Below are 21,749 nucleotides of genomic sequence, written 5' to 3'. Positions count from 1 at the left end.
TACAGGCGAGACATTTGCTAGAGACAGGGCCGTGCTGGTGGCTGACACGACTGAGGGCCTAGAAGAAGCTTTGGATTCTGCTGTGACCAGACCCAGAGGAGGGACTGTACTGCCCAGCAAAGAAAATAGCTGCCCAAAGTAAGTGGAAAAAGCATAACACCCAGCTGAGCAAGAAGGATGTCTCAATGGAGTGACTGGCCCTGGAGTCACCAGAATTCTGCAGCCGAAGTGGTTACAATTGTCAAGAGCATCTAAAGGTCCCATAAATCTAGAGGGGACGCTGAGCTGCTTCCCAGTAGATAACACTAGAGATAGACTTGCACACTGCAGTTTGCTAATTATCCACACAAGTCACATACCCATCTCCACCCAGCCCAGGTCTCTTCATCTCTATGGGTCTTTGGTTATTCCCCACAGAGTGAAGCCGACCACACTAACCCCGGAACCATTTCAACCATCACTCCAGACTATTCAATTTTAGAGATGTATCGATTTGAAGTCATAGTTAGGCACAGACTCTAAATTCAGTTTCTTGCTGGAAGGTACAACCATCTTTCTTCTTTGTGTATCAAATCTTCTTAATATAATCTACATCTCTGAAAACAAAGGCGTTTGTTATTCGAAACCACAGCACTGGCTGGATACGGAGTTTATTGAGTGGTAGCCGAGTTTCTTGCCCATGCTACGTACTAGAATAAGCCTTCGCTGCTCGACATTGCTACCCGTGGACAATCAAAGGCCGCAAGGGAGTCACCTGGTTATCTAACTACAAAGCACATGTACTGGTAGTCCAGTGCCCCAATGGTAAAGACTGCCTAGTAACTGATTGTGCCAGTGTCTGGGTGAACACTGCCTCACATTGTTCAATGCATTCATACGTTATGGTGTCAGTGTAGGAGAGAGATCGAGAGAAAGCACGCAAGAAAGGCAGAGAGTGCGAGAAGTAGGAGCTGGCATTACCTGTGTGCGTAGCCACGACTATGAATCGCTTTCAGCCCTTTACAGATACCCTGGAAGATTTGCAGTATTTTTTCTTCTGGTAAGAAACGATTCTTGTCCCTCAAACCTTCAACCAGATTCCACAGTGAACCATTCTGGAAAACAAAAGCAGACATAGTATCATATCTCATAATAGTACCAATAATAGACTCATTTATGAAGACTTGCAACACCGCTTGTGCTGAGTATTTTCTTCTCAGACACTCACTTAGACAAGCACATCTATAGCAAACTACTGGTCTTTGTTTCCGATGGATTCTTCTACCTGCAGAGTCAACATCTTTTAAATATCCCGGAGTCAGACCTTTCAAACCTGGGATCGGAGCTCAACACAAGGTCATTCAGGCGCCTGCACCCCAGGGACATCAGAGAGAGGGAGGCCAAGTTTGTATGTCTCCTGTCAGGGACGCTCAAGAGGCCAGGAGGACGTCTTGCCCAAGGACAAAGTCACTGGAGGCAACATCATCAAAGTTCCCTCAATGGATGCACATGAAGAAGCGACAACAGGACTTCCAACAAAGAGAGACAAGCTTCCAAAGGTAAGTAAGTCATTGAGGTGCTCCCCTACTCCTTAGGATGCCTCTTTAGAGCCAGAACTGCTCATTGTAGTTTAAGAGGAGGCGGCGTGTATGATTTTCCAAATCGGACTTCGACCCAGGGCCATCATCTGCCTTTCGCACTCACACACGGACCTCTGCCATGTCAGTCCTACCCAGAGGTTCCTACTCCGGAGACAGACCCTATGCTGCTCTTCAATGCTATGTGTGTGGACTGCCTCTGGCCCCATGAGTCCTGTGGGTGAACCATTTGCGATGGCACTAGTGGGTCTTCCCTTAGCTCCTTCCTAAACTAACTCCCCATTCCCTTGCCTCTGGCTACAACATCAGTTGCTGTCTCAGGCCTTCATCTTTCAGACTGGGTCTTGAGCACTCCAGTGTTCACTCGCCCCAGCTGTACCTTCGTCGGCGCCAACAGCAACACCAGTTCTATCAACGTAAATGCCAACTCCAGCCCCTCTGACAATAATGGATCCAGGAGGAATGCGCAGAGGTTTATGGAAACAAAGGTTTGCATATGGAAGGGATTTTAAATCCTCTCAAAAACACAAGGCAGGACAAAGATGATGGAGATGACCACTCTGTGTCCATGAACCCTGATTTCTTACCATTAGGACATGCCAGTGGTTTAGAAACATCCCCTAAATGGAACTTGCATTCCACAATAGGCCTCCCTCCACCAAAGGTCACGTCATACCACACCATGGTAAGCAAAGTGGCAGAGGTTTTGAAATTGCCCCTGCCAGACGTGGACGTAAAATCGGAACATCTTGACGGACGCTCTACAACTCACTTTTCATGCAACAGAGCTGTTGCTACCCTTCAACAATTCCATTACCAAGCCAGTTGTGGCGATGTGTGAAAAGCCACCCTGAGCCCCTGCTGTAGCTTGATTAGTGGCCAGGTGATATAGGCCAGCCCCATACGACCTGGCCTTCCTGTCAGCTCATCCCTCAGTGGAGAGGCTGGTGGCACAAGCGTCCTGTTCCTCTAAGTTATCTCCTAGGGCTTTTGCTATCATTCCTCCAGACAGTGAGTTTAAGAAAATGGAGCACTTTGTAAAACAGTCTTCCTAGGTTGAAGGAGGACTTTTAAGTCCCTTAATACCACGTATTTAATCGGTCATTACTCCTATGTCCTCTGGGGCATGTTATTTTTCAAATCTACTAGACCACCTACAGGGACATTGTTCAGAACTTGTGTGGTATAGTCAGACGGCAGACAGGCAGGTGATTTAATCAGGCTTGATTACATGCTGATTCCGTAGCACGTGTGATGGACGTTTCTGTGGCACTAAAGAGTCACGCCTGCTTTGTAACTAGGGTTTCTCCAACTATGTTCCAGTAACCCTGATAGATCTTTGATACTGAACCGCTGTTCAGAGAAGCAGCAGATTTGGCCCTTCAGAGATTTAAGGACAGCAGAACCACTACTAGATCTCTAGAGCTTCACACCCAGCAGCCAGACTTAACAATTTCAAAATGTTCAGGGTTTACCAAGGGTTCTCCTTTCATGGCAGGCAGCAAGGCACAGCAGCAACAGAAACTCTTCTTTAAGCAGTACTGGGGTTGTGGCATGGGTAGAGGGTGATCTTTACCTCTCCGCCTTCCTCCTTCTCTTCCTCCTCCTCCTGCTGCTGCTCCCCCACAGGCACGGCAGGAAAATAGAGCTAGTGCCCTCTTGAAAGAGCACATGACACCTGTCGGAGGACAGGTATCCTCTTTTCCAAAAGCATGGAAGTCCTTAAGTTGGAAACAATGGGTCTTCCAGATCATGCAGACAACATATTCATCCGTCAGCAGGGTCTATAAACATCTTACTCCAGAAAAGGGCGGTGTAATTGGGGCCAGAGCAGAGTGTGCTATTCTCAGTAATCCTGGTCCGGAAAAAGGAGGATGTTCTGAGTCTGATCCTAGTCCACAGGCTCTTGAACTGGCTCCTGCGCTAAGAAAAAATGAAAGATGCTGCCCCTGGCGCAGGTGTTGCTAGTGTTGGTAGCAGAAGGCTAGATGGCGTCTGATGATCTGCAGGATGTGTACTTTCGCACACACATTCTGTAGTCACACAGGAAGTACTTACGCTTTACTGTGAGAAAAGCATTACCAGTTTGCGGACCTCCCTTTCAGCTTATCTTCTGCTCCAAGAGTCTTCACAAAGGGGATGACAGTCGTTGCCGCCATATCACAAGATCAAGAATTGCAGTGTTTCTGTACTTGGACGATTGGCTCGTCAAGGCCAAGTCTCTAGAGATGGTGTTGCGCCACCTGCAGTCGACAGCATCACGGAGTTATGACTTGGGATTTTCCATCAACAGACTGCTGCCTCACATGGAGCCCTCTCAGCACATCTTGTCCACAGGGGCAATGCTTGACACTACATCGAATCAAGCCCTTCCCATCCTCAGGGGATAAGAGATATTCAAGCCATGATTTCGACGTTTCAGAATGAGGCACACATTGTAGCCCTGCTAGCCTTACGCCTGCTGGGTCTACTAGCGTCCTGGATTCTCCTGGTCGCTCATGCACGCTGGCACAGGGTGGCTCTCCAGTGATGCCTTTGCAGGCAGAGGTTCCAACATGGAGGATATCTCCCACACTCCATAGTGATCTCAGGGGACACAACAGCGGATTTGATGAGGTCAGGTGTGAAGGAGAACCTAGTTCAAGAGATGTCATTTCAGCATCAATCAGCAGCTTCCTTTGCGGTTACCGATGTTTCCACACTAGGGTGGGAGGCACATCTGGAGGAACTGGAGATCAGAATCAGAGGCATTTGGTCTTCAGAGGAGAAGATGTTACATGTTAGTCTGCTGGAGCTTCAGACGATCTGGCTGGCGCTCAAGGTCTTTTTTCCATCCATTTGCCTTCATGCCTGTAGACAGGGCGGAATGCCACAATGCTTTTCATCTACCTTCTAAAGTGGTGGGGGTTATTTTATGTGCCTGCAGACATTCCAGTAAACTGGTGTACTCTGGGAGATGGAGTAGATTTGTCAGTTGGTGCGCAGACAATTTTATAGACCCACTCAAGGTCCACTTATCGGATATCTTAAACATTTCACTCTCTCAGTGGTTCAGCAGGGTTGTACAGTGATTGCAACCAGGTTACAAATGCACCGCTTAATTTTAAAAAATTTAATTGTTTTAAACTGAGGCATTTTTAACTTTAGGGACCCTTCACTTGAGAAGCTTTGCACGCTTACCTGATCCACCCTGATCCTCCTGAAGGCGTGCTCCCTGGTCCACCGCGGGATATCCCGTTTGTGTGGAGGGAGGTACTACCGGCTAGGTCAGTGCTCCAGTTGTCAGCACACTTCGGCTATAAAAACACATGGTCAAGAGAACGCGCAGTGGACGCGCCGAAGCACGCCAAAGGCAAGCCCGTCTGCGCCTGTCCGCGCCAGACCACCGCCAGCCGCCAGGGACTATGCCCAACCTGACCCAGCCCTCCAGAATCAAAATAAACTAGTCTATTTCAAGACAGAGCTTATGCATATCCGGGATCACCACCTCCACCAAGCCCAATGCCGCATAACTGAGGGCTCGAATCGCCTCCAAAATATGGAGGGTTTTTTCTCTTGCCCTCACTGCAGATACCAAAGCACGCACTGCACACTAGCACTGCCCATACCTCACCCCCCCCCCCCAACCCCTCACCCATCTCAGGTGCCAAGAAAAAAATTAAGGCAAGTACTGACCCCAATCCCTCGCATCAAAACCCCTCCCCTCAAACTAACTGGAAGGCTTCCTGGGAAATGTAAGATCACTCCCGAAGCATGCAACTGAGATATGGGACCTACTCAACACCAACTCCCCTGACATTGGCTTTATTACAGAGACATGGCTAAAACCAGCCAGCACTCCAGCAATTGCCATTGCACTGCCTGAAGGGTATAGGATCCTCAGACAAGACAGGCAGACAAAAATTGGAGGAGGGATCACTATCAATTATAATGATATGGGAAAAATTCTCCATATTAGAACAACGCTCTGATGAACTGATCGAGATCATGATATTTAGACTGGACCTCTTGCCCCAACTAACCTGGAAAGGGGCATTGGTGTACCGCCCCCGGGACCCCTAGCCGATTTCTCTCTCCTCCTAATGGAGAAGCTAGCCCCTCACATGATCTCCTCTAGCAGCTTTATGCTAATGGGAGATTTCAACATCCACAGTGAGAATCACGAAAAAGCAGAAACTGCATCCATACTAGCAGACCTCGCCTTGCTCAATCTCAACAAAATCAACAAGGGCCCCACCCACACAGCAGGGCACACCCTAGATATTATCTTCTCGAACTCCCCCCTCCTTACTTGTGAGGCCCCAAAGTCAGTCACTTGGACCGGCCATGCAATCATCGACTTCCATCTAAAAGGACCCAAAGAACTTCCCCGGCCCACTCCACCAAAACTAACCACCTACAGGCAATGGCATAAAGTCAATCCAACCACCTTTGCATCTGCTTTTACTCCCCCCAAATATTTGCCAGGAACGAACACCGAAGACAGCCTTGCCCACCTTAATAAATCCATCTTAGCTACCAATAACCAGATAGCCCCAGAAAAATTAGGCACCACTAAACCCAGAGCTACAAAGGCGGCCTGGTTCTCTCTAGAACTCCACAACGAAAAAACCAGGTGCAAAAACCTGGAAAGGAAATGGCGTCGCACCACTTTTACAACCCACAAAGAGAAGTACAAGGTCGCCCTCACCCATTACCACAAATACATTAAGCGCGCCCTTAAACTGCATATAGCCACTCAAATTAACCAAGCTGAAAACACCCCTAAAGCCCTGTACCAAATCCTAAAATCATTCACTAACCCCTAAGCTTGTGAATCAGAAGAAAGCCTCTCCCAAGCGCTATGTGACAACATTAGCAATCACTTCATACAGAAAATTGACGCCATAGACAATAAAATCGTTGCCACCAACCCCCCCCCCTCAGAGACACCCCCACAGCTCCCCTCTGCATCCCCACACAAAATAAACACTCCATGACACACTCCCCCCCTAACTCAAGAGGAAACTGAAATAATAAAGTACAACATAAAATCCGGATCCCCTCTTGATCTCATACCTGCCAAGGTCACGTCATTTCTTGCAAAACAACTATCTGAGCCCATCTGCTCCCTTCTAAACCAATACCTGGAGGACGGATATCTACCCCCCTCATGGAAGGCGGCCCAAGTCATTCCCATACGGAAAAATACCAAACTACCCGCAGAGAATCTAACAAATCTCCGCCCCATCTTCCTCTTACCTTACATGAGCAAAGTCTTGGAAAAACATGTCAACAAACACCTCTCCGACCATATCGAAGCGGCAGGCTACTTGGACCCAGCCCAATCGGGCTTCCGACCCAAATATAGCACTGAGACTGCTCTAGTGGCTGTTACCGACAACATCAGGCTCGCCCTAGACCAGAACCAGCCCACCCTCCTAGTGCTATTAGACCTCTCTGCCGCTTTCGGTCGACCATCAGACTTTGATCATGAGAATGAGGGAGGCAGGGATCGGGGGAGTGGCCCTGAAATGGATGGTCAGCTTCCTCTCTAACCGGTCCCAGACCATCAACCATGGCCCTTTCCGCTCCAAAGCACAAGAACTTACCAAGGGGGTGCCACAAGGATCTTGCCTAAGCCCCACTATGTTCAATATCTACATAGCCCCCTTGGCAGCTCTCTTAAGGAAGCATGGGTTTGTCCCAATATCCTACGCGGACGACATCCAATTTACCTTCTCATTCAACAAAACCTCTCAAACCGCCCAATCTACCTTCTCCGTCGACATGCTAGCAATATCCCGATGGATGGAAAATAACTACCTCCAGCTAAATACCGGCAAGACAGAGGTTTTGCTTTTCGGCAACGCCCCACTCCTATGGTCACCTCACTGGTGGCCCCCGGAACTTGGGAAGGCCCCTTCCCCAGCAACCGCTGTTAAAAAACCTAGGAGTGTACCTTGAACAGACCCTCAATATGAAGAAACATACTACTCACACCGTTGGCTCATGCTTCCACATATTAGCCTCCTAAGGAGAGCTTTCCCCTATCTACCAGACTCCACCAAAAAGACCTTGACTCAAACTCTAGTACTGAGTAAGTTGGATTACTGCAATGCCTTTCTGATCGCAGCCACCGAGTCCTTCTTAAATCGACTCCAAATGATACAAAACACTGCTGCCCGCCTGATACTAAATGCCCCTCATAGATCTGCTTCCCTTCCCCTCCTTCACCAATTACACTGGCTACCGATACGACAACGCGTGAAATGTAAAATTTGCTGCCTCACCCATGAAGCTATATGGGGGAACAGCCCCGCCTATCTGGCGGAGAGACTACACCCATACGCCCCACCTCGGACTCTACGCTCAAGTTCCAAAGCCCTTCTCTACACACCCAGAGTGAAAAAGTCAAGGACTGGAGGCGAGTCGTTCTCTCTCCAAGCCCCTCTCATATGGACCCAGCTCCCTCTTGCCTTAAGACAATGCCCCGACCACCTGAAGTTTAGGAAAACTCGGAAAACCGTTCTGTTCTCAGCCTAGCCTATGCCACCGCTTTCATTGCACGTCCTGAGCGCTGAGATACCCCCTCTGGGGTGATTCAAGCGCTATACAAATAATAATTCAAATCAAATCAAATTGCAGTAAAGGGCACTCAGACCAGCCTTCCCTGTTCAACTCTTCTACAGTTCTGAAATTTCTGAAGGGTCTCACTAACATTTTCCCCCTTACCATTCTTTATGCCTTAATGGAATCTTAGTATGGCCCTTACTTTTTTAGTGTGTGCACCCTTTAAATTCTTACATAGTTGCAGTTGCTTACTTTTAAAAACAGTGTTTCTTCGTTGGGGGCGTGGCTAGGCGCCAGCGAAGATGGCCGCCTGAGAGCCGAGCTCCGCCGGGACCTAGGCTGCCCCAGCATAAATCCGCCCGGAATCCTGGCCAGGGCACCTCAACACCAGCGCCCTGACCCTCTGCAAGGAAGCACCAACGTACGGAGCGAAAACCGGAGCTCCGCGACCCAGCGCGGCCGTTTCTCCAGCCGCGGCGGACTTTGGACTGTCTGCCTGGAGCCCCCGGGCCGCGTGGAACTGAAATCGAGGCCCCGGCTTGGGGCCTACCCACGCCACGAGGGCCGGAGCGGGCCGCTGGCCTGAATACAGACCTGTGGATGCGGCGCCGGGTGCGCCATCTTTCAGACACCCGGTGGGCCGGGGGCTGCGGTGCCTGTGATCCCCGGGCCGGGTGAGACTGCACTCGAGGCCCCGGCTTGGGGCCTACTCACACTACAAGGGCCGGAAGAGGGCCGCCGACCCGCAAAAGATCTGTTGACGCGGCGCCCGGGGCGCGCCATCCTTCAAGTACGCGGTGAGGCCAGAGAGCTGCGACGGAACAAAGGGGGAAGACACGGAGGCCCCCCCGGAAGCACCAAAACGCATCCGCTTTCCGCCACTGTGCGGCCGGGTGGTAGACGGGCCCAGATACTCGTAGTGAAGTGAGTGCATGGTGTGCAGCGCGAGACCCCCACGGACACCCCCGAGCAGGGAGAGGGCTCCTGAATTGAAGACAGGGCGACAGTGATTCCGCGGCGGCGGAGGTGGCGTATCGGCATAACAGGGGCGACATTGGACGGGTCCTGCAGAGTAGCCCCGGGGGGACGAGTCCCCCTGCAGTGTGAAGCGAAGGGTGACTGGGCCCTACGCGAGGATTGGACACCAAAGAGGTGAGGAGGCCTGGAGGCAGTTGACAGGCCAGTGGTGGCGTCGCCTCGGTGTTGTCGCGGTGGCGTGGAGCTGGACCCCCGGCGGCACAGTCTTTGAGGGGGGGGGCACTGTGCAAATGAGAGGCTTGGTCGGACCTGTGGTAGCCGGGAGTGGACGCCCCTGGCCGGCATCAATGGGCTGGGGCCGGAGGTGCTGAGCTCACTGTTGCCACTTTGATCCGTGAAGTCGAGTTGGAGTTCCCCCGGCCGCAGGAAGACACCAGCCCCACGGGTTGGGGGGGGGACGCACCGGGGCTCGCCGCGTGCCTTCCATCGCTCGAGCGGCCCTGACGGCTGGGCCGAGGGGACGCCACCTGTTCAACATGAGGCCGAAGGGAGGCCTGTCCACTCAGACTAACAAACTGGACAAATACGCGGTGCCGCTGGGCCGGGCCCCGACGGGAGCGGCTGGTGGGGACCAGGCAGGCCAAACGGAACCATCCCTAACGACAATAATGGCCGCGATTCAAACACTAGGCACCAACCTCGAAACCAAAATGGACAACATTTCCATCGAGGTAAACCTGCTGCGCACTGACCTGAGTAAGACCACGGATAGATCAAAGTCAAATGAGACGGACATCAAAGCATTGCAGACCTCTGAAAAACGTCTGGAAGGTCGGATCAACGAGCTAGTGCACCAACATCCCCAAATGGCCCTCCGCCTCGAGGACCAGGAAGGGCGGGCCCGAAGAAGCAACATCCGAGTGGTAGGTGTGCCGGAAGGAACGGAAGGGCCAAGTGTGGAACTGTTTCTCGAAGACCTGATCCTCCAATACTTGAAGCCTAAACGCTTATCAAAAATATTCACGATTGAAGGGCCCACCGCGCACCGGTCCCCAAACCCAAGCCAGGGGCACCGCCCAGAACGATCATTGCCAAGATACTGAACTATAGAGACCGGGATGCTAGCCTCCAGGTAGCAAGACAACAGGGTGACCTGCAATACAAGGGGGCCACTATCCGTTTCTTTCCTGACTTCACCCTACAGGTCAAGCAGGAACGTCGCTCCTTTCTGGGGGTGAAGGCGGCGCAACAAGACCGAGGCATAAAATACATGATGTTTTTCCCAGCCAAGCTAAAGATCATCGTGGGAAGCAAGTCACTTTTCTTCACTACTCCGGAGGCGGTTCAAGAATGGCTTGACACGGCGGCACAGGAACAGCAGGACCAGGGCACATGGCGAGAGGTTCGGGGGCCCGCCCCCGGGTCGGCGGCGGACAAGTCGGAAGGGGACACACGAAGCCAGCAATCATGGCGCTCCAGATCAGCCAGTCCCAGATGGGGTTCAGGCCGGGACGCGGCTGCACGCTGAGGACCTTAACTTGTGACCATACCTTGCTGAACTGTAACGTATATTGGAACTGTGATGTTTACGATCTTTGACTAATGTGGGGAAAGTCATTATTTTGCCAGATAACTCCGGGGCCTCGCTGCTGGTTAGAGATGCTCCAGGACCGAAGGGTCTTTCTAGTCTGGGGGCAGTAGAGGTATGGCGGCCGGAGTCGGTGCCGGCACACGTTCTCCCTAACAAAGGTTTCCCGGGAGGGGAAGTTCCTCACTCCTGGGTTGGGGTTGGGCGATAGGCGCTCTGCTAATTGGGGCAGTGGGTAGTTTTGAACCTAGGGAGCAGGGCTGTTTTGAAGGGGATCCATGAGTCCAGATGGGCTAGGAAGGAACGGGGGTGCGAGTATGCGTGGGGGGGGTTGGGGGAACCAGAGGGAGAGGGGATGAGGGGAGGGGGGGCGGGAAGGTGTGGGGAGTTAAAGAAGGGGAGGGAATGTTTGTTTGGTCACAATTGAGAGGTCCTCAGCAGATCTGGTGGGCAGAGGTTCAAAGGTCCGCGCCGGATGTGAATGATGACTATGGCTGGGAAATGGGACAAAAGCCTCAAGGTACTAAGTTGGAACGTTAATGGGCTCGGTGATAAACTTAAACGCACCGTGGTACTTCAGTTCATCAAGCACAACCAGCCTGACGCTGTGCTATTACAAGAGACTCACCTGTTGGGTAATGCCTGTTACGCTCTGAATAGGTATGGCTATGCTTTGGTAACCCACTCTGGTTTCACCACTGGGTCTCGGGGTGTGGGCATCCTTCTTCGATGCACCTTTCCCTTCCTGCCCGACCACACAGATACAGACCCAGAGGGCCGTTTTGCCCCAATCTCGGGTACGTGGGAGGGTCGCAGGCTGACTCTAATATCCGCATATGTCCCTCCGGGTCTCCAGTCGCAGGCATACACTGACCTTGGTTCACTCCTCCTATCCCTCCCGGACGGACAGTTGCTCATAGGGGGGACTTCAATGCAGTAGTTTCAGGTACATTAGACAGACACCCACCCAGGGAGATTCCTAGGGGACAGAGATGGTTGGGAGACTTCCTAGAGACGTTTGGCCTCACAGACATATGGCGTCTGACACACCCCACTGATACACAATACACTTATTTTTCGGGGCCGCATCACTCCTTCTCCCGCCTAGACCACATCCTGACTCCTCTACACCAAGATACGACAGTGCGCGCAGCCACGCACCGGCGAGAGGTATCTCTGACCACTGGCCGGTGATGGCCCACCTAACTGTGGGTAACAGACGGGAGGGGTGCGTGGCACCGATTAATGCCTGGTACCTCCGTAATGAAGACATACGCAAGGCGCTGACCCTTTCAATAACAAATTACTTTGAAAGCAACGACGGTTCAGTGGCGTCGGCGATTACACTGTGGGAGGCCTTTAAAACGCTCCTCAGAGGGGAGGCCCTGTCGGCAATTGCGGGAAGGCGTAAGGAAAGGAAGGCACAACTCGTGGCAATCGAGGCAGACCTGGGGGCGCTGGAGGTGGTGGCGCGTACCGAGGACACGCCCGGGGCGCGTCACCAGCTGTCCCTCAAGACAGCGGAATATCAAGCGATGGTGTTGGAAACAGCTAAGAGGATGGCTGCCACCAGGGAGGGCAGGATATATGACCAGGGAGACAAGGCGGGTAAGCTCCTGGCATGGCTGGATAAAAAACAACAGGCGAGCAAGGTAGTGGCTAAAATCCGCACACTGGATGGCTCTGTGGTGACAGAACCACATGACATAGTCACAGAATTTGCTCGTCATTATCGGGCTGTCTATAGCAGGGGGTCTGACCGGCCGGAAGAAGACTCAGACACACTACTAGCTGACCTCAAGATGCCTGCCCTCTCCGACGTGGAACGCGATCTTTTGGAAGCGCCACTCACTGCGGCAGAGGTTGAACGCGCCATCAGGGATCTCCATCCTGGGAAGGCGATTTTGCCGAACGGCCTCCCGATTGAGTTCTACAAGCTCAAGCCGGATGGCATTAGCTCTTATCTCAAGAGTATGTTTGAAGAAAGCAAGTCCAAAGGGATATTACCACGCGACCAAAGGCTAGCAACAATCGTAGCGATTCCTAAAGAAGGGAAGCCTAGGGAACTGTGCGCCTCGTACAGGCCTATCTCCCTGCTAAACGCGGAACCAAAAATACTGGCGAAAGTCCTTGCTAATAGGCTTCAGCCGGTCCTCAGCACCCTGGTGCACCCGGACCAGTCCGGATTTATGCCCCATCGTAACACGGCGCTTAACCTCCGTCGGCTGAATGGGGTGCTAGGGAGAAGCCACACGATAGGTGAAGATGCAGTGGTGGTGTCGCTCGACGCTACGATGGCCTTCGATACCCTCGAATGGCCCTACATGATGGCGGTCCTTCGTAAACTGGGCTTTGGCCCCAGTTTCATCTCTTGGGTGCGGCTCCTCTATTCCAAGCCGCTTGCCCAGGTGGTCGTGAACAACAAGGTTTCAGAGGCCTTCACCCTGGAGAGGGGGACCCGCCAGGGGTGCCCACTCTCGCCCCTTCTGTTTGCCCTTTCCCTTGAGCCGCTGGCCACCTGGATCAGGCAGGATGTCGCCCTTAGAGGACTACGATGGGCTGAGGGCTGGGAGGACTGGATCTCCCTGTACGCATACGACATCCTCTCGAGACCCCGGAAGTCATTGATAGTGGCTTTGGATATTTTTCCAAGCTTTGGCAAGAACTCTGGCTACAGTATCAACTGGAGTAAATCCCTATTAGACGTCCTCAGTGGTGCCATCCCTATACTTCCACGTGACTGTCCCATAAAGGTAGTCACTGAGGGCTTCACGTATCTGGGCATCTTTGTATCGAAAGACAAGACCGCCATGTACGACAGAAACTTGCTCCCGCCCCTCACGAGGCTTCGGCGCGACTCTGCTGCCTGGCAGAAGCTCCCAGTCTCCCTGTTGGGCCGGGCAGCACTATTTAAAATGATGGCGCTACACCGATTTCTTTACGCCCTGCAGAACTACCCTGACTTGATTCCCTCCTCGTATTTCAAGGCTATTGAGGCAGCGCAGAGACACCTCCTGTGGTCCGGCTCACCCAGAATAGCTCTGCAGAACCGGACGCTGCGGTGGTACGACGGAGGGATTGCCCTCCCTGACATACGCAGGTACTACTGGGCCGCACACTTATTGGCCATTAACTAGGGCACATACTGCGACGTTAACGACCCCGGATACGGGCATGGATAGGTGGCTCCTGCCAGGGGGGAACTATGAAGCAGCGCTGTACTCACGTCCAGGCAAACGCGCTTACTGGGCCGACTCTCCACACAGTACAGCTGTGGCACATTGTTCAAAGACACATGGGTTGGAATGATAGGCTCACCCTGGCCACTCCTCTCTGGGTTTCGGAACGGCTTGGCCTCTTGGGCCGTACGAAGGGGTTCCGGAACTGGGACCTTATCGGTATCTCCCGGATAGGGGATTTATGGGACTCGAACGGGGTTAAGTAATTTCCCTCCCTCCAGTCGACATACGAGCTAGCAGACACTGAGTACTTTCGATACCTTCAAGTCCGTCACTCGCTGCAGAAAAACATCCCACAGGGCACTGTGCCCCCACCGGCATCCCCCCTCGAGAATAGGCTGTTAGATGGGCACATTCAGGAACATGCAATCTCACTCGTCTACAAAAAGTTGATAAATAATCTTCCTGATCTGCTTGACGACCTTAAGAGACGATGGGAGGCTGATGGGCTAGAAATTGATGAGGAAGAGTGGAGGTTTGCGCTAGCCTCCCCTAAGGAGGTGGCTATCTCATCTAGGCTGCGGCTCATCCAGCTTAAAATCCTGCATCGAGTGTACATATTGAACACTCGACTAAAAAGAATGGGCAGATGCAAGAGTGATGAATGCAGAAGGGGGTGCGGAATGACTGGCTCTTTCTTCCATATGCTGTGGGAGTGCCCAGTGTTGCAGGCCTACTGGGTGAAGGTGGTGCGCTGTATGCAGGTTGTTTGGGGGAAGGAGTTGCGCCCAGAGGTGAAGCGTTGCATTCTAAACATATGGGAGCAAACTGACTTACCAGCTAGAGGCAGGCTCTGGGTAACGCTCGGCCAAATGGTGGCCAAGCGTAATATTGCAAGACTCTGGGGGGCAGTCACGCCACCACGTCTCTCTGAATGGAAACGAGATATGGACTGGTGCATGTTACAAGAGATGACGGTGTATGTAGCCCGAGGGTGCCCCCACAAATGGGGGGAAATATGGGACGATTGGAACGAATATAGAGGCCACATCTGCGAACCCCCCCAAACTAGGAGACAGGTACTTGAGGCTGAAGACTAATGATTGTGATTTATTTATCCTTTGCCACGATGATGATGCAACATTGAACCCTCTGTAAGATCTGCTGTATACATGAAAACCTTGAAATGTGACCTTGTTGGCCGCTGTTTGGTCTTAAATTCAATAAAAAGATTAAAAAAACAAAAAAAAAACTGTGTTTCTGATTGCCATTATGTCAGCTGGATGTGTCATTGAGTTCCAAGCGCTGAGCATCAAGCCTCCCTCTACGTATTTATTTCCCAACAGACTGGTCCTTAGAACCAGAGCTGCTTTACTGCCTATCCAATAGGGTCAGTCATCACCTTAACTGGCCACCTCCATATCCAGGAGGGAGAAGGAGAGGCTCCATAGAGTGAACCCCGACAAGGCAGTCAGTTTTTATATTGACTGCACCAAAGATTTACGGCTTGATGAGAAACTTTTCACCTGCTACACAAGCAAGATAAACGGAAAAGCTGTACAAAAGAGGATGTTGTCCAGATTGATCATCTTGCTTTAAAGATGTGTTAAGCCTGGGTCAAGATGTGTTAAGCCTGGGCCAAGATGTGTTAAGCCTGGGTCAAGATGTGTTACGCCTTGGCCAAGATGTGTTAAGCCTGGGTCAAGATGTGTTACGCCTTGATCAAGATGTGTTACGCCTTGGTCAAGATGTGTTACGCCTTGGTCAAGATGTGTTACGCCTTGGTCAAGATGTGTTACGCCTTGGTCAAGATGTGTTACGCCTTGGTCAAGATGTGTTACGCCTTGGTCAAGATGTGTTACGCCTTGGTCAAGATGTGTTACGCCTTGGTCAAGATGTGTTACGCCTTGGTCAAGATGTGTTACGCCTTGATCAAGATGTGTTACGCCTTGGTCAAGATGTGTTACGCCTTGGTCAAGATGTGTTACGCCTTGATCAAGATGTGTTAAGCCTGGGTCAAGATGTGTTACGCCTTGGTCAAGATGCGTTACGCCTTGATCAAGATGCGTTACGCCTTGATCAAGATGCGTTACGCCTTGGTCAAGATGTGTTACGCCTTGGTCAAGATGCGTTACGCCTTGGTCAAGATGTGTTACGCCTTGATCAAGATGTGTTAAGCCTTGGTCAAGATGTGTTAAGCCTGGGTCAAGATGCGTTACGCCTTGGTCAAGATGTGTTACGCCTTGGTCAAGATGCGTTACGCCTTGATCAAGATGCGTTACGCCTTGATCAAGATGCGTTACGCCTTGGTCAAGATGTGTTACGCTTTGATCAAGATGTGTTAAGCCTGGGTCAAGATGTGTTACGCCTGGGTCAAGATGTGTTACGCCTTGGTCAAGATGCGTTACGCCTTGATCAAGATGCGTTACGCCTTGATCAAGATGCGTTACGCCTTGGTCAAGATGTGTTACGCCTTGATCAAGATGCGTTAAGCCTTGGTCAAGATGTGTTAAGCCTGGGTCAAGATGCGTTACGCCTTGGTCAAGATGTGTTACGCCTTGGTCAAGATGTGTTAAGCCTTGGTCAAGATGTGTTAAGCCTTGGTCAAGATGTGTTATGCCTTGGTCAAGATGTGTTATGCCTTGGTCAAGATGTGTTAAGCCTTGGTCAAGATGTGTTAAGCCTTGGTCAAGATGTGTTAAGCCTGGGTCAAGATGTGTTAAGCCTTGGTCAAGATGTGTTACGCCTGGGTCAAGATGTGTTAAGCCTGGGCCAAGATGTGTTAAGCCTGGGTCAAGATGTGTTACGCCTGGGCCAAGATGTGTTATGCCTTGGTCAAGATGTGTTATGCCTTGGTCAAGATGTGTTAAGCCTTGGTCAAGATGTGTTAAGCCTTGGTCAAGATGTGTTATGCCTTGGTCAAGATGTGTTATGCCTTGGTCAAGATGTGTTAGGCCTTGGTCAAGATGTGTTAAGCCTTGGTCAAGATGTGTTATGCCTTGGTCAAGATGTGTTATGCCTTGGTCAAGATGTGTTAAGCCTTGGTCAAGATGTGTTAAGCCTTGGTCAAGATGTGTTAAGCCTTGGTCAAGATGTGTTAAGCCTGGGTCAAGATGTGTTAAGCCTTGGTCAAGATGTGTTACGCCTGGGTCAAGATGTGTTAAGCCTGGGCCAAGATGTGTTAAGCCTGGGTCAAGATGTGTTACGCCTGGGCCAAGATGTGTTACGCCTGGGTCAAGATGTGGTACGCCTTGGTCAAGATGTGTTACGCCTCGGTCAAGATGTGTTACGCCGTGGTCAAGATGTGTTGTGTCCTGGCATGCAAAGAACCTCCACAGAGGATCAGAATTCATTCCACCAGGGTGAGGACTTCAACTTCAGCTCTGGTCAGGAGAGTCCTCATGGTAGAGATCTGAAAAGTGGCCAACTGAGCTTCTATTAACACCATTGTAGTACATTACTGATTAGATTCAGAGGTACAAAGGAAAGGGCACTCAGTGTGTTCAGCCATCTAATCCCGACCTCTCAGTTGGACGTTGCTTCAGAATCTATTAAAAAGGTGAGGACTCTGCAGGTAGAAGTATCCATCAGCAGAGAACATCACTTGCGTTTGGTAACAGTCTTTCTGGTGGAAACTCTATCTCACTGAAGATTCCTTAAAGGTCCCATCCACTACCTACTTGAAGACTAGTTTCCTAACAGAATAATCTAATAAGGTTCCAAGTTTAGAGTTTTCACTACACCTTACTGATATGTCAATCTCATCCTGTTTGTCTCAAAGAAGCAGACAAGCTCGATGAGAAACTGACGCCAGGACCTCAGTAGGGATGCTTCGTGGCTCCAGTGACGTTACCGACACAGTGATAGAGCCAGTGCCACCTACTGATGCAGAGAACTCCTGGAAAGTTTCAAGATCCAGTCTGACGCCTGGAAGATTCAAAATGTGAGCAATCTGCAGGTGGAGGACTCACCTGAAAGATCGTTACTGAAGTGCAGTAACTTTTTCAGCAGATCCTTTCAACACACAACACACCTTACCAAACAGAAAAGAGGCAATTCAGGAAAGATTAAATACACAATAAACGTTCCTTAAAAAATAAACAGAAGAACATACACTGCCGGCCAAGTGTTTGTATGAATGCACAAGAAGATGTGTACTGCACTACATGTTACAAAGGTAGCATAATAGCAGCAACAACCGGAGAGAGACTGGCAGACTGCAGAACACAAAACAGGACGAGAGAATGCTGAGTTGCTAGAGAGGTGCTCTGTGGAAAAGTTGCCTGCAGTATTTTTTTTTTAAGAACAAATGGTTGTCCTGGAGAGCATTCCAGAGAGATGCCCATGATGTGCCAGTCTGACCCTTTTTATTATCAGGGAATCTGTAGTTGGTTGGAGTTAGAAGAGGTATACCTGCAGACTTTGTCTTGAGCACCATCGAGCCCTCTAAACTACCATCCAGTCTAGAAGCTCCAGGCTATTCCTTTCTGTGGTTAGACAGGTAAACTAATCGGGGTTGGCAGACCATTTCTTCGCAGTGTACGCAGTAACAGAATTCAATCAGGGCGGTACCCAAGAAACGCGGGGTCTGTGTTAGGGGATATGTGTGGTTTTTCAGGCCATGAAGTAAAGGGCTAAAACCAAATGAAGTCATAACAATGTCCACGAGAGATGCCTGACAAGAACTCCATGAAACAGAAGGTTCAGTGTGTTTAATGTTTTAAATCTGAGCCCTCGTGTTGGACTTCTCAGAAGCCCTCTCCTTCACGCCAGAGGCCGCTTCAGGCCTTTGGGGGCAGCTGTGGTTCTGGTGCACTCAATGCTGCTTTGGGGGAGGTCTGGCAGGCTGATATTTCCTGAGACAAGCGTTCATTTAGAGAGCAGATGATTGTGTGATGGTTGTGCAGGTTGGCACAGCAGAGATTCTAGTTTCTTCGAAGACTGGCCCAGGTAGCAAGTAGTGATCAGTGATCAATGTTAGAAGTAAAGAGATTATTCAAGGTTGAGGGACGTATGCAAGTATGCATAGCTTTCTTTGGGAGTATTTGATGAAGGTCTTTGCAGAGGTGTTTATGCTTGCGTGCACTTGTGATGGATATCTGGTCGGGCACAGTGAAGGTGGAAGTGTGGAGACACGCAGGTCCTATCATTCCGAACGGAGTGGGCGATCCTGGGTTCAGAGTAGTGTAGGCAAAGGAGCGTGGACCCCCAGAGTCCCTGAAAGCTGAGGCTAGGACAGCTTTTAGGAAGCTGGGGGTGGAGTGAGTTTGGACACCTGAGACCACGAGGTGAGCTCAATACTGGCAGGAGGGGGACGGTGAATATTCACCTGCAGAGAGGGGGAAAGATGTGGATATTGGCGCAAGACATGGAAAGGAGCCTTTCATATCATGAGGAAGGGATTACAGGATGATGGACTCATGAAACAGGAGTTGAAGAGGGACCTAGCCTGAGGGGGATCTGGAGGAGAGAGTGGGCAGCAGTTATTTGTCGATTCGGCTAGGAGTAAAGAGGAAAGAAGCAGCTGGAGGCCAGGAGCCCAGATCTAGGGATCACCTCCAGCCACTCCATGAAGCCCCTCAGCTCTCTTCTGACCCTTCTCACTCACCTCCAGCCACTCCATGAAGCCCCTCAGCTCTCGTCTGCCCCTTCTCACTCACCTCCAGCCACTCCATGAAGCCCCTCAGCTCTCGTCTGCCCCTTCTCACTCACCTCCAGCCACTCCATGAAGCCCCTCAGCTCTCTTCTGCCCCTTCTCACTCACCTCCAGCCACTCCATGAAGCCCCTCAGCTCTCTTCTGCCCCTTCTCACTCACCTCCAGCCACTCCATGAAGCCCCTCAGCACTCGTCTGCCCCTTCTCACTCACCTCAAGCCACTCAATGCTGCCACTCCATGCTGCCCCCAGCTCTCTTCTGCCCCTTCTCACTCACCACCAGCCACTCCATGCTGCCCCTCAGCTCTCTTCTGCTCCTTCTCACTCACCTCCAGCCACTCCATGCTGCCCCCAGCTCTCTTCTGCCCCTTCTCACTCGCCTCCAGCCACTCCATGCTGCCCCTCAGCGCTCTTCTGCCCCTTCTCACTCGCCTCCAGCCACTCCATGCTGCCCCTCAGCTCTCTTCTGCCCCTTCTCACTCACCTCCAGCCACTCCATGAAGCCCCTCAGCTCTCTTCTGCCCCTTCTCACTCGCCTCCAGCCACTCCATGCTGCCCCTCAGCTCTCTTCTGCCCCTTCTCACTCACCTCCAGCCACTCCATGCTGCCCCTGCTCTCTTCTGCCCCTTCTCACTCGCCTCCAGTCCCTCCATGCTGCCCCTGCTCTCTTCTGCCCCTTCTCACTCGCCTCCAGCCACTCCATGCTGCCCCTCAGCTCTCTTCTGCCCCTTCTCACTCACCTCCAGCCACTCCATGAAGCCCCTCAGCTCTCTTCTGCCCCTTCTCACTCACCTCCAGCCACTCCATGAAGCCCCCCAGCTCTATTTTGCCCCTTCTCACTCACCTCCAGCCACTCCATGCTGCCCCTCAGCTCCCTTCTGCCCCTTCTCACTCACTTCCAGCCACTCCATGATGCCCCCAGCTCTCGTCTGCCCCTTCTCACTCACCTCCAGCCACTCCATGCTGCCCCCAGCTCTCGTCTGCCCCTTCTCACTCTCCCCCAGCCACTCCATGCTGCCCCTCAGCTCTCGTCTGCCCCTTCTCACTCGCCTCCAGCCACTCCATGAAGCCCCCCAGCTCTCTTCTGCCCCTTCTCACTCACCTCCAGCCACTCCATGCTGCCCCCAGCTCTCTTCTGCCCCTTCTCACTCACCTCCAGCCACTCCATGCAGCCCCTCAGCTCTCTTCTGCCCCTTCTCACTCACCTCCAGCCACTCCATGAAGCCCCTCAGCGGTCTTCTGCCCCTTCTCACTCACCTCCAGCCACTCCATGCTGCCCCCAGCTCTCTTCTGCCCCTTCTCACTCGCCTCCAGCCACTCCATGCTGCCCCTCAGCGCTCTTCTGCCCCTTCTCACTCGCCTCCAGCCACTCCATGAAGCCCCTCAGCTCTCTTCTGCCCCTTCTCACTCGCCTCCAGCCACTCCATGCTGCCCCTCAGCTCTCTTCTGCCCCTTCTCACTCGCCTCCAGCCACTCCATGAAGCCCCCCAGCTCTCTTTTGCCCCTTCTCACTCACCTCCAGCCACTCCATGCTGCCCCTCAGCTCTCTTCTGCCCCTTCTCACTCACCTCCAGCCACTCCATGAAGCCCCCCAGCTCTCTTCTGCCCCTTCTCACTCACCTCCAGCCACTCCATGCTGCCCCCAGCTCTCTTCTGCCCCTTCTCACTCGCCTCCAGCCACTCCATGCTGCCCCGAGCTCTCTTTTGCCCCTTCTCACTCGCCTCCAGCCACTCCATGAAGCCCCTCAGCTCTCTTCTGCCCCTTCTCACTCACCTCCAGCCACTCCATGAAGCCCCTCAGCGCTCTTCTGCCCCTTCTCACTCACCTCCAGCCACTCCATGAAGCCCCTCAGCGGTCTTCTGCCCCTTCTCACTCACCTCCAGCCACTCCATGCTGCCCCCAGCTCTCTTCTGCCCCTTCTCACTCGCCTCCAGCCACTCCATGCTGCCCCTCAGCGCTCTTCTGCCCCTTCTCACTCGCCTCCAGCCACTCCATGAAGCCCCTCAGCTCTCTTCTGCCCCTTCTCACACGCCTCCAGCCACTCCATGCTGCCCCTCAGCGCTCTTCTGCCCCTTCTCACTCGCCTCCAGCCACTCCATGAAGCCCCTCAGCTCTCTTCTGCCCCTTCTCACTCACCTCCAGCCACTCCACGATGCCCTCAGCTCTCTTCTGCCCCTTCTCACTCGCCCCCAGCCACTCCATGCTGCCCCCAGCTCTCT

At 52.1% G+C, this 21,749-nt stretch overlaps 1 protein-coding gene across 4 annotated transcripts in view; it reads right to left on the bottom strand.

The window, feature by feature from the left end:
* Positions 1-21,749, bottom strand: part of STK16 (serine/threonine kinase 16) — a 166,411-nt gene that overhangs the window by 64,955 nt on the left and 79,707 nt on the right. For all 4 annotated transcript variants that reach the window (XR_013608549.1, XR_013608550.1, XM_078679159.1 and 1 more), the window contains exon 5: positions 961-1,094. Coding sequence is in view for 2 of the 4 variants with exons in the window: in XM_078679159.1 (XP_078535285.1) it covers positions 961-1,094 (134 nt within the window). In the remaining 2 variants the exon portion in view is untranslated. The remainder of the gene's footprint in view (positions 1-960; positions 1,095-21,749) is intronic.

The sequence above is a fragment of the Lissotriton helveticus genome, chromosome 3_1 (assembly GCF_964261635.1).
Source record: "Lissotriton helveticus chromosome 3_1, aLisHel1.1, whole genome shotgun sequence".
NCBI lineage: Eukaryota > Metazoa > Chordata > Amphibia > Caudata > Salamandridae > Lissotriton > Lissotriton helveticus.
Note: the sequence above shows the minus strand (reverse complement) of the source record. Positions and strands in the feature narration are given on the sequence as shown.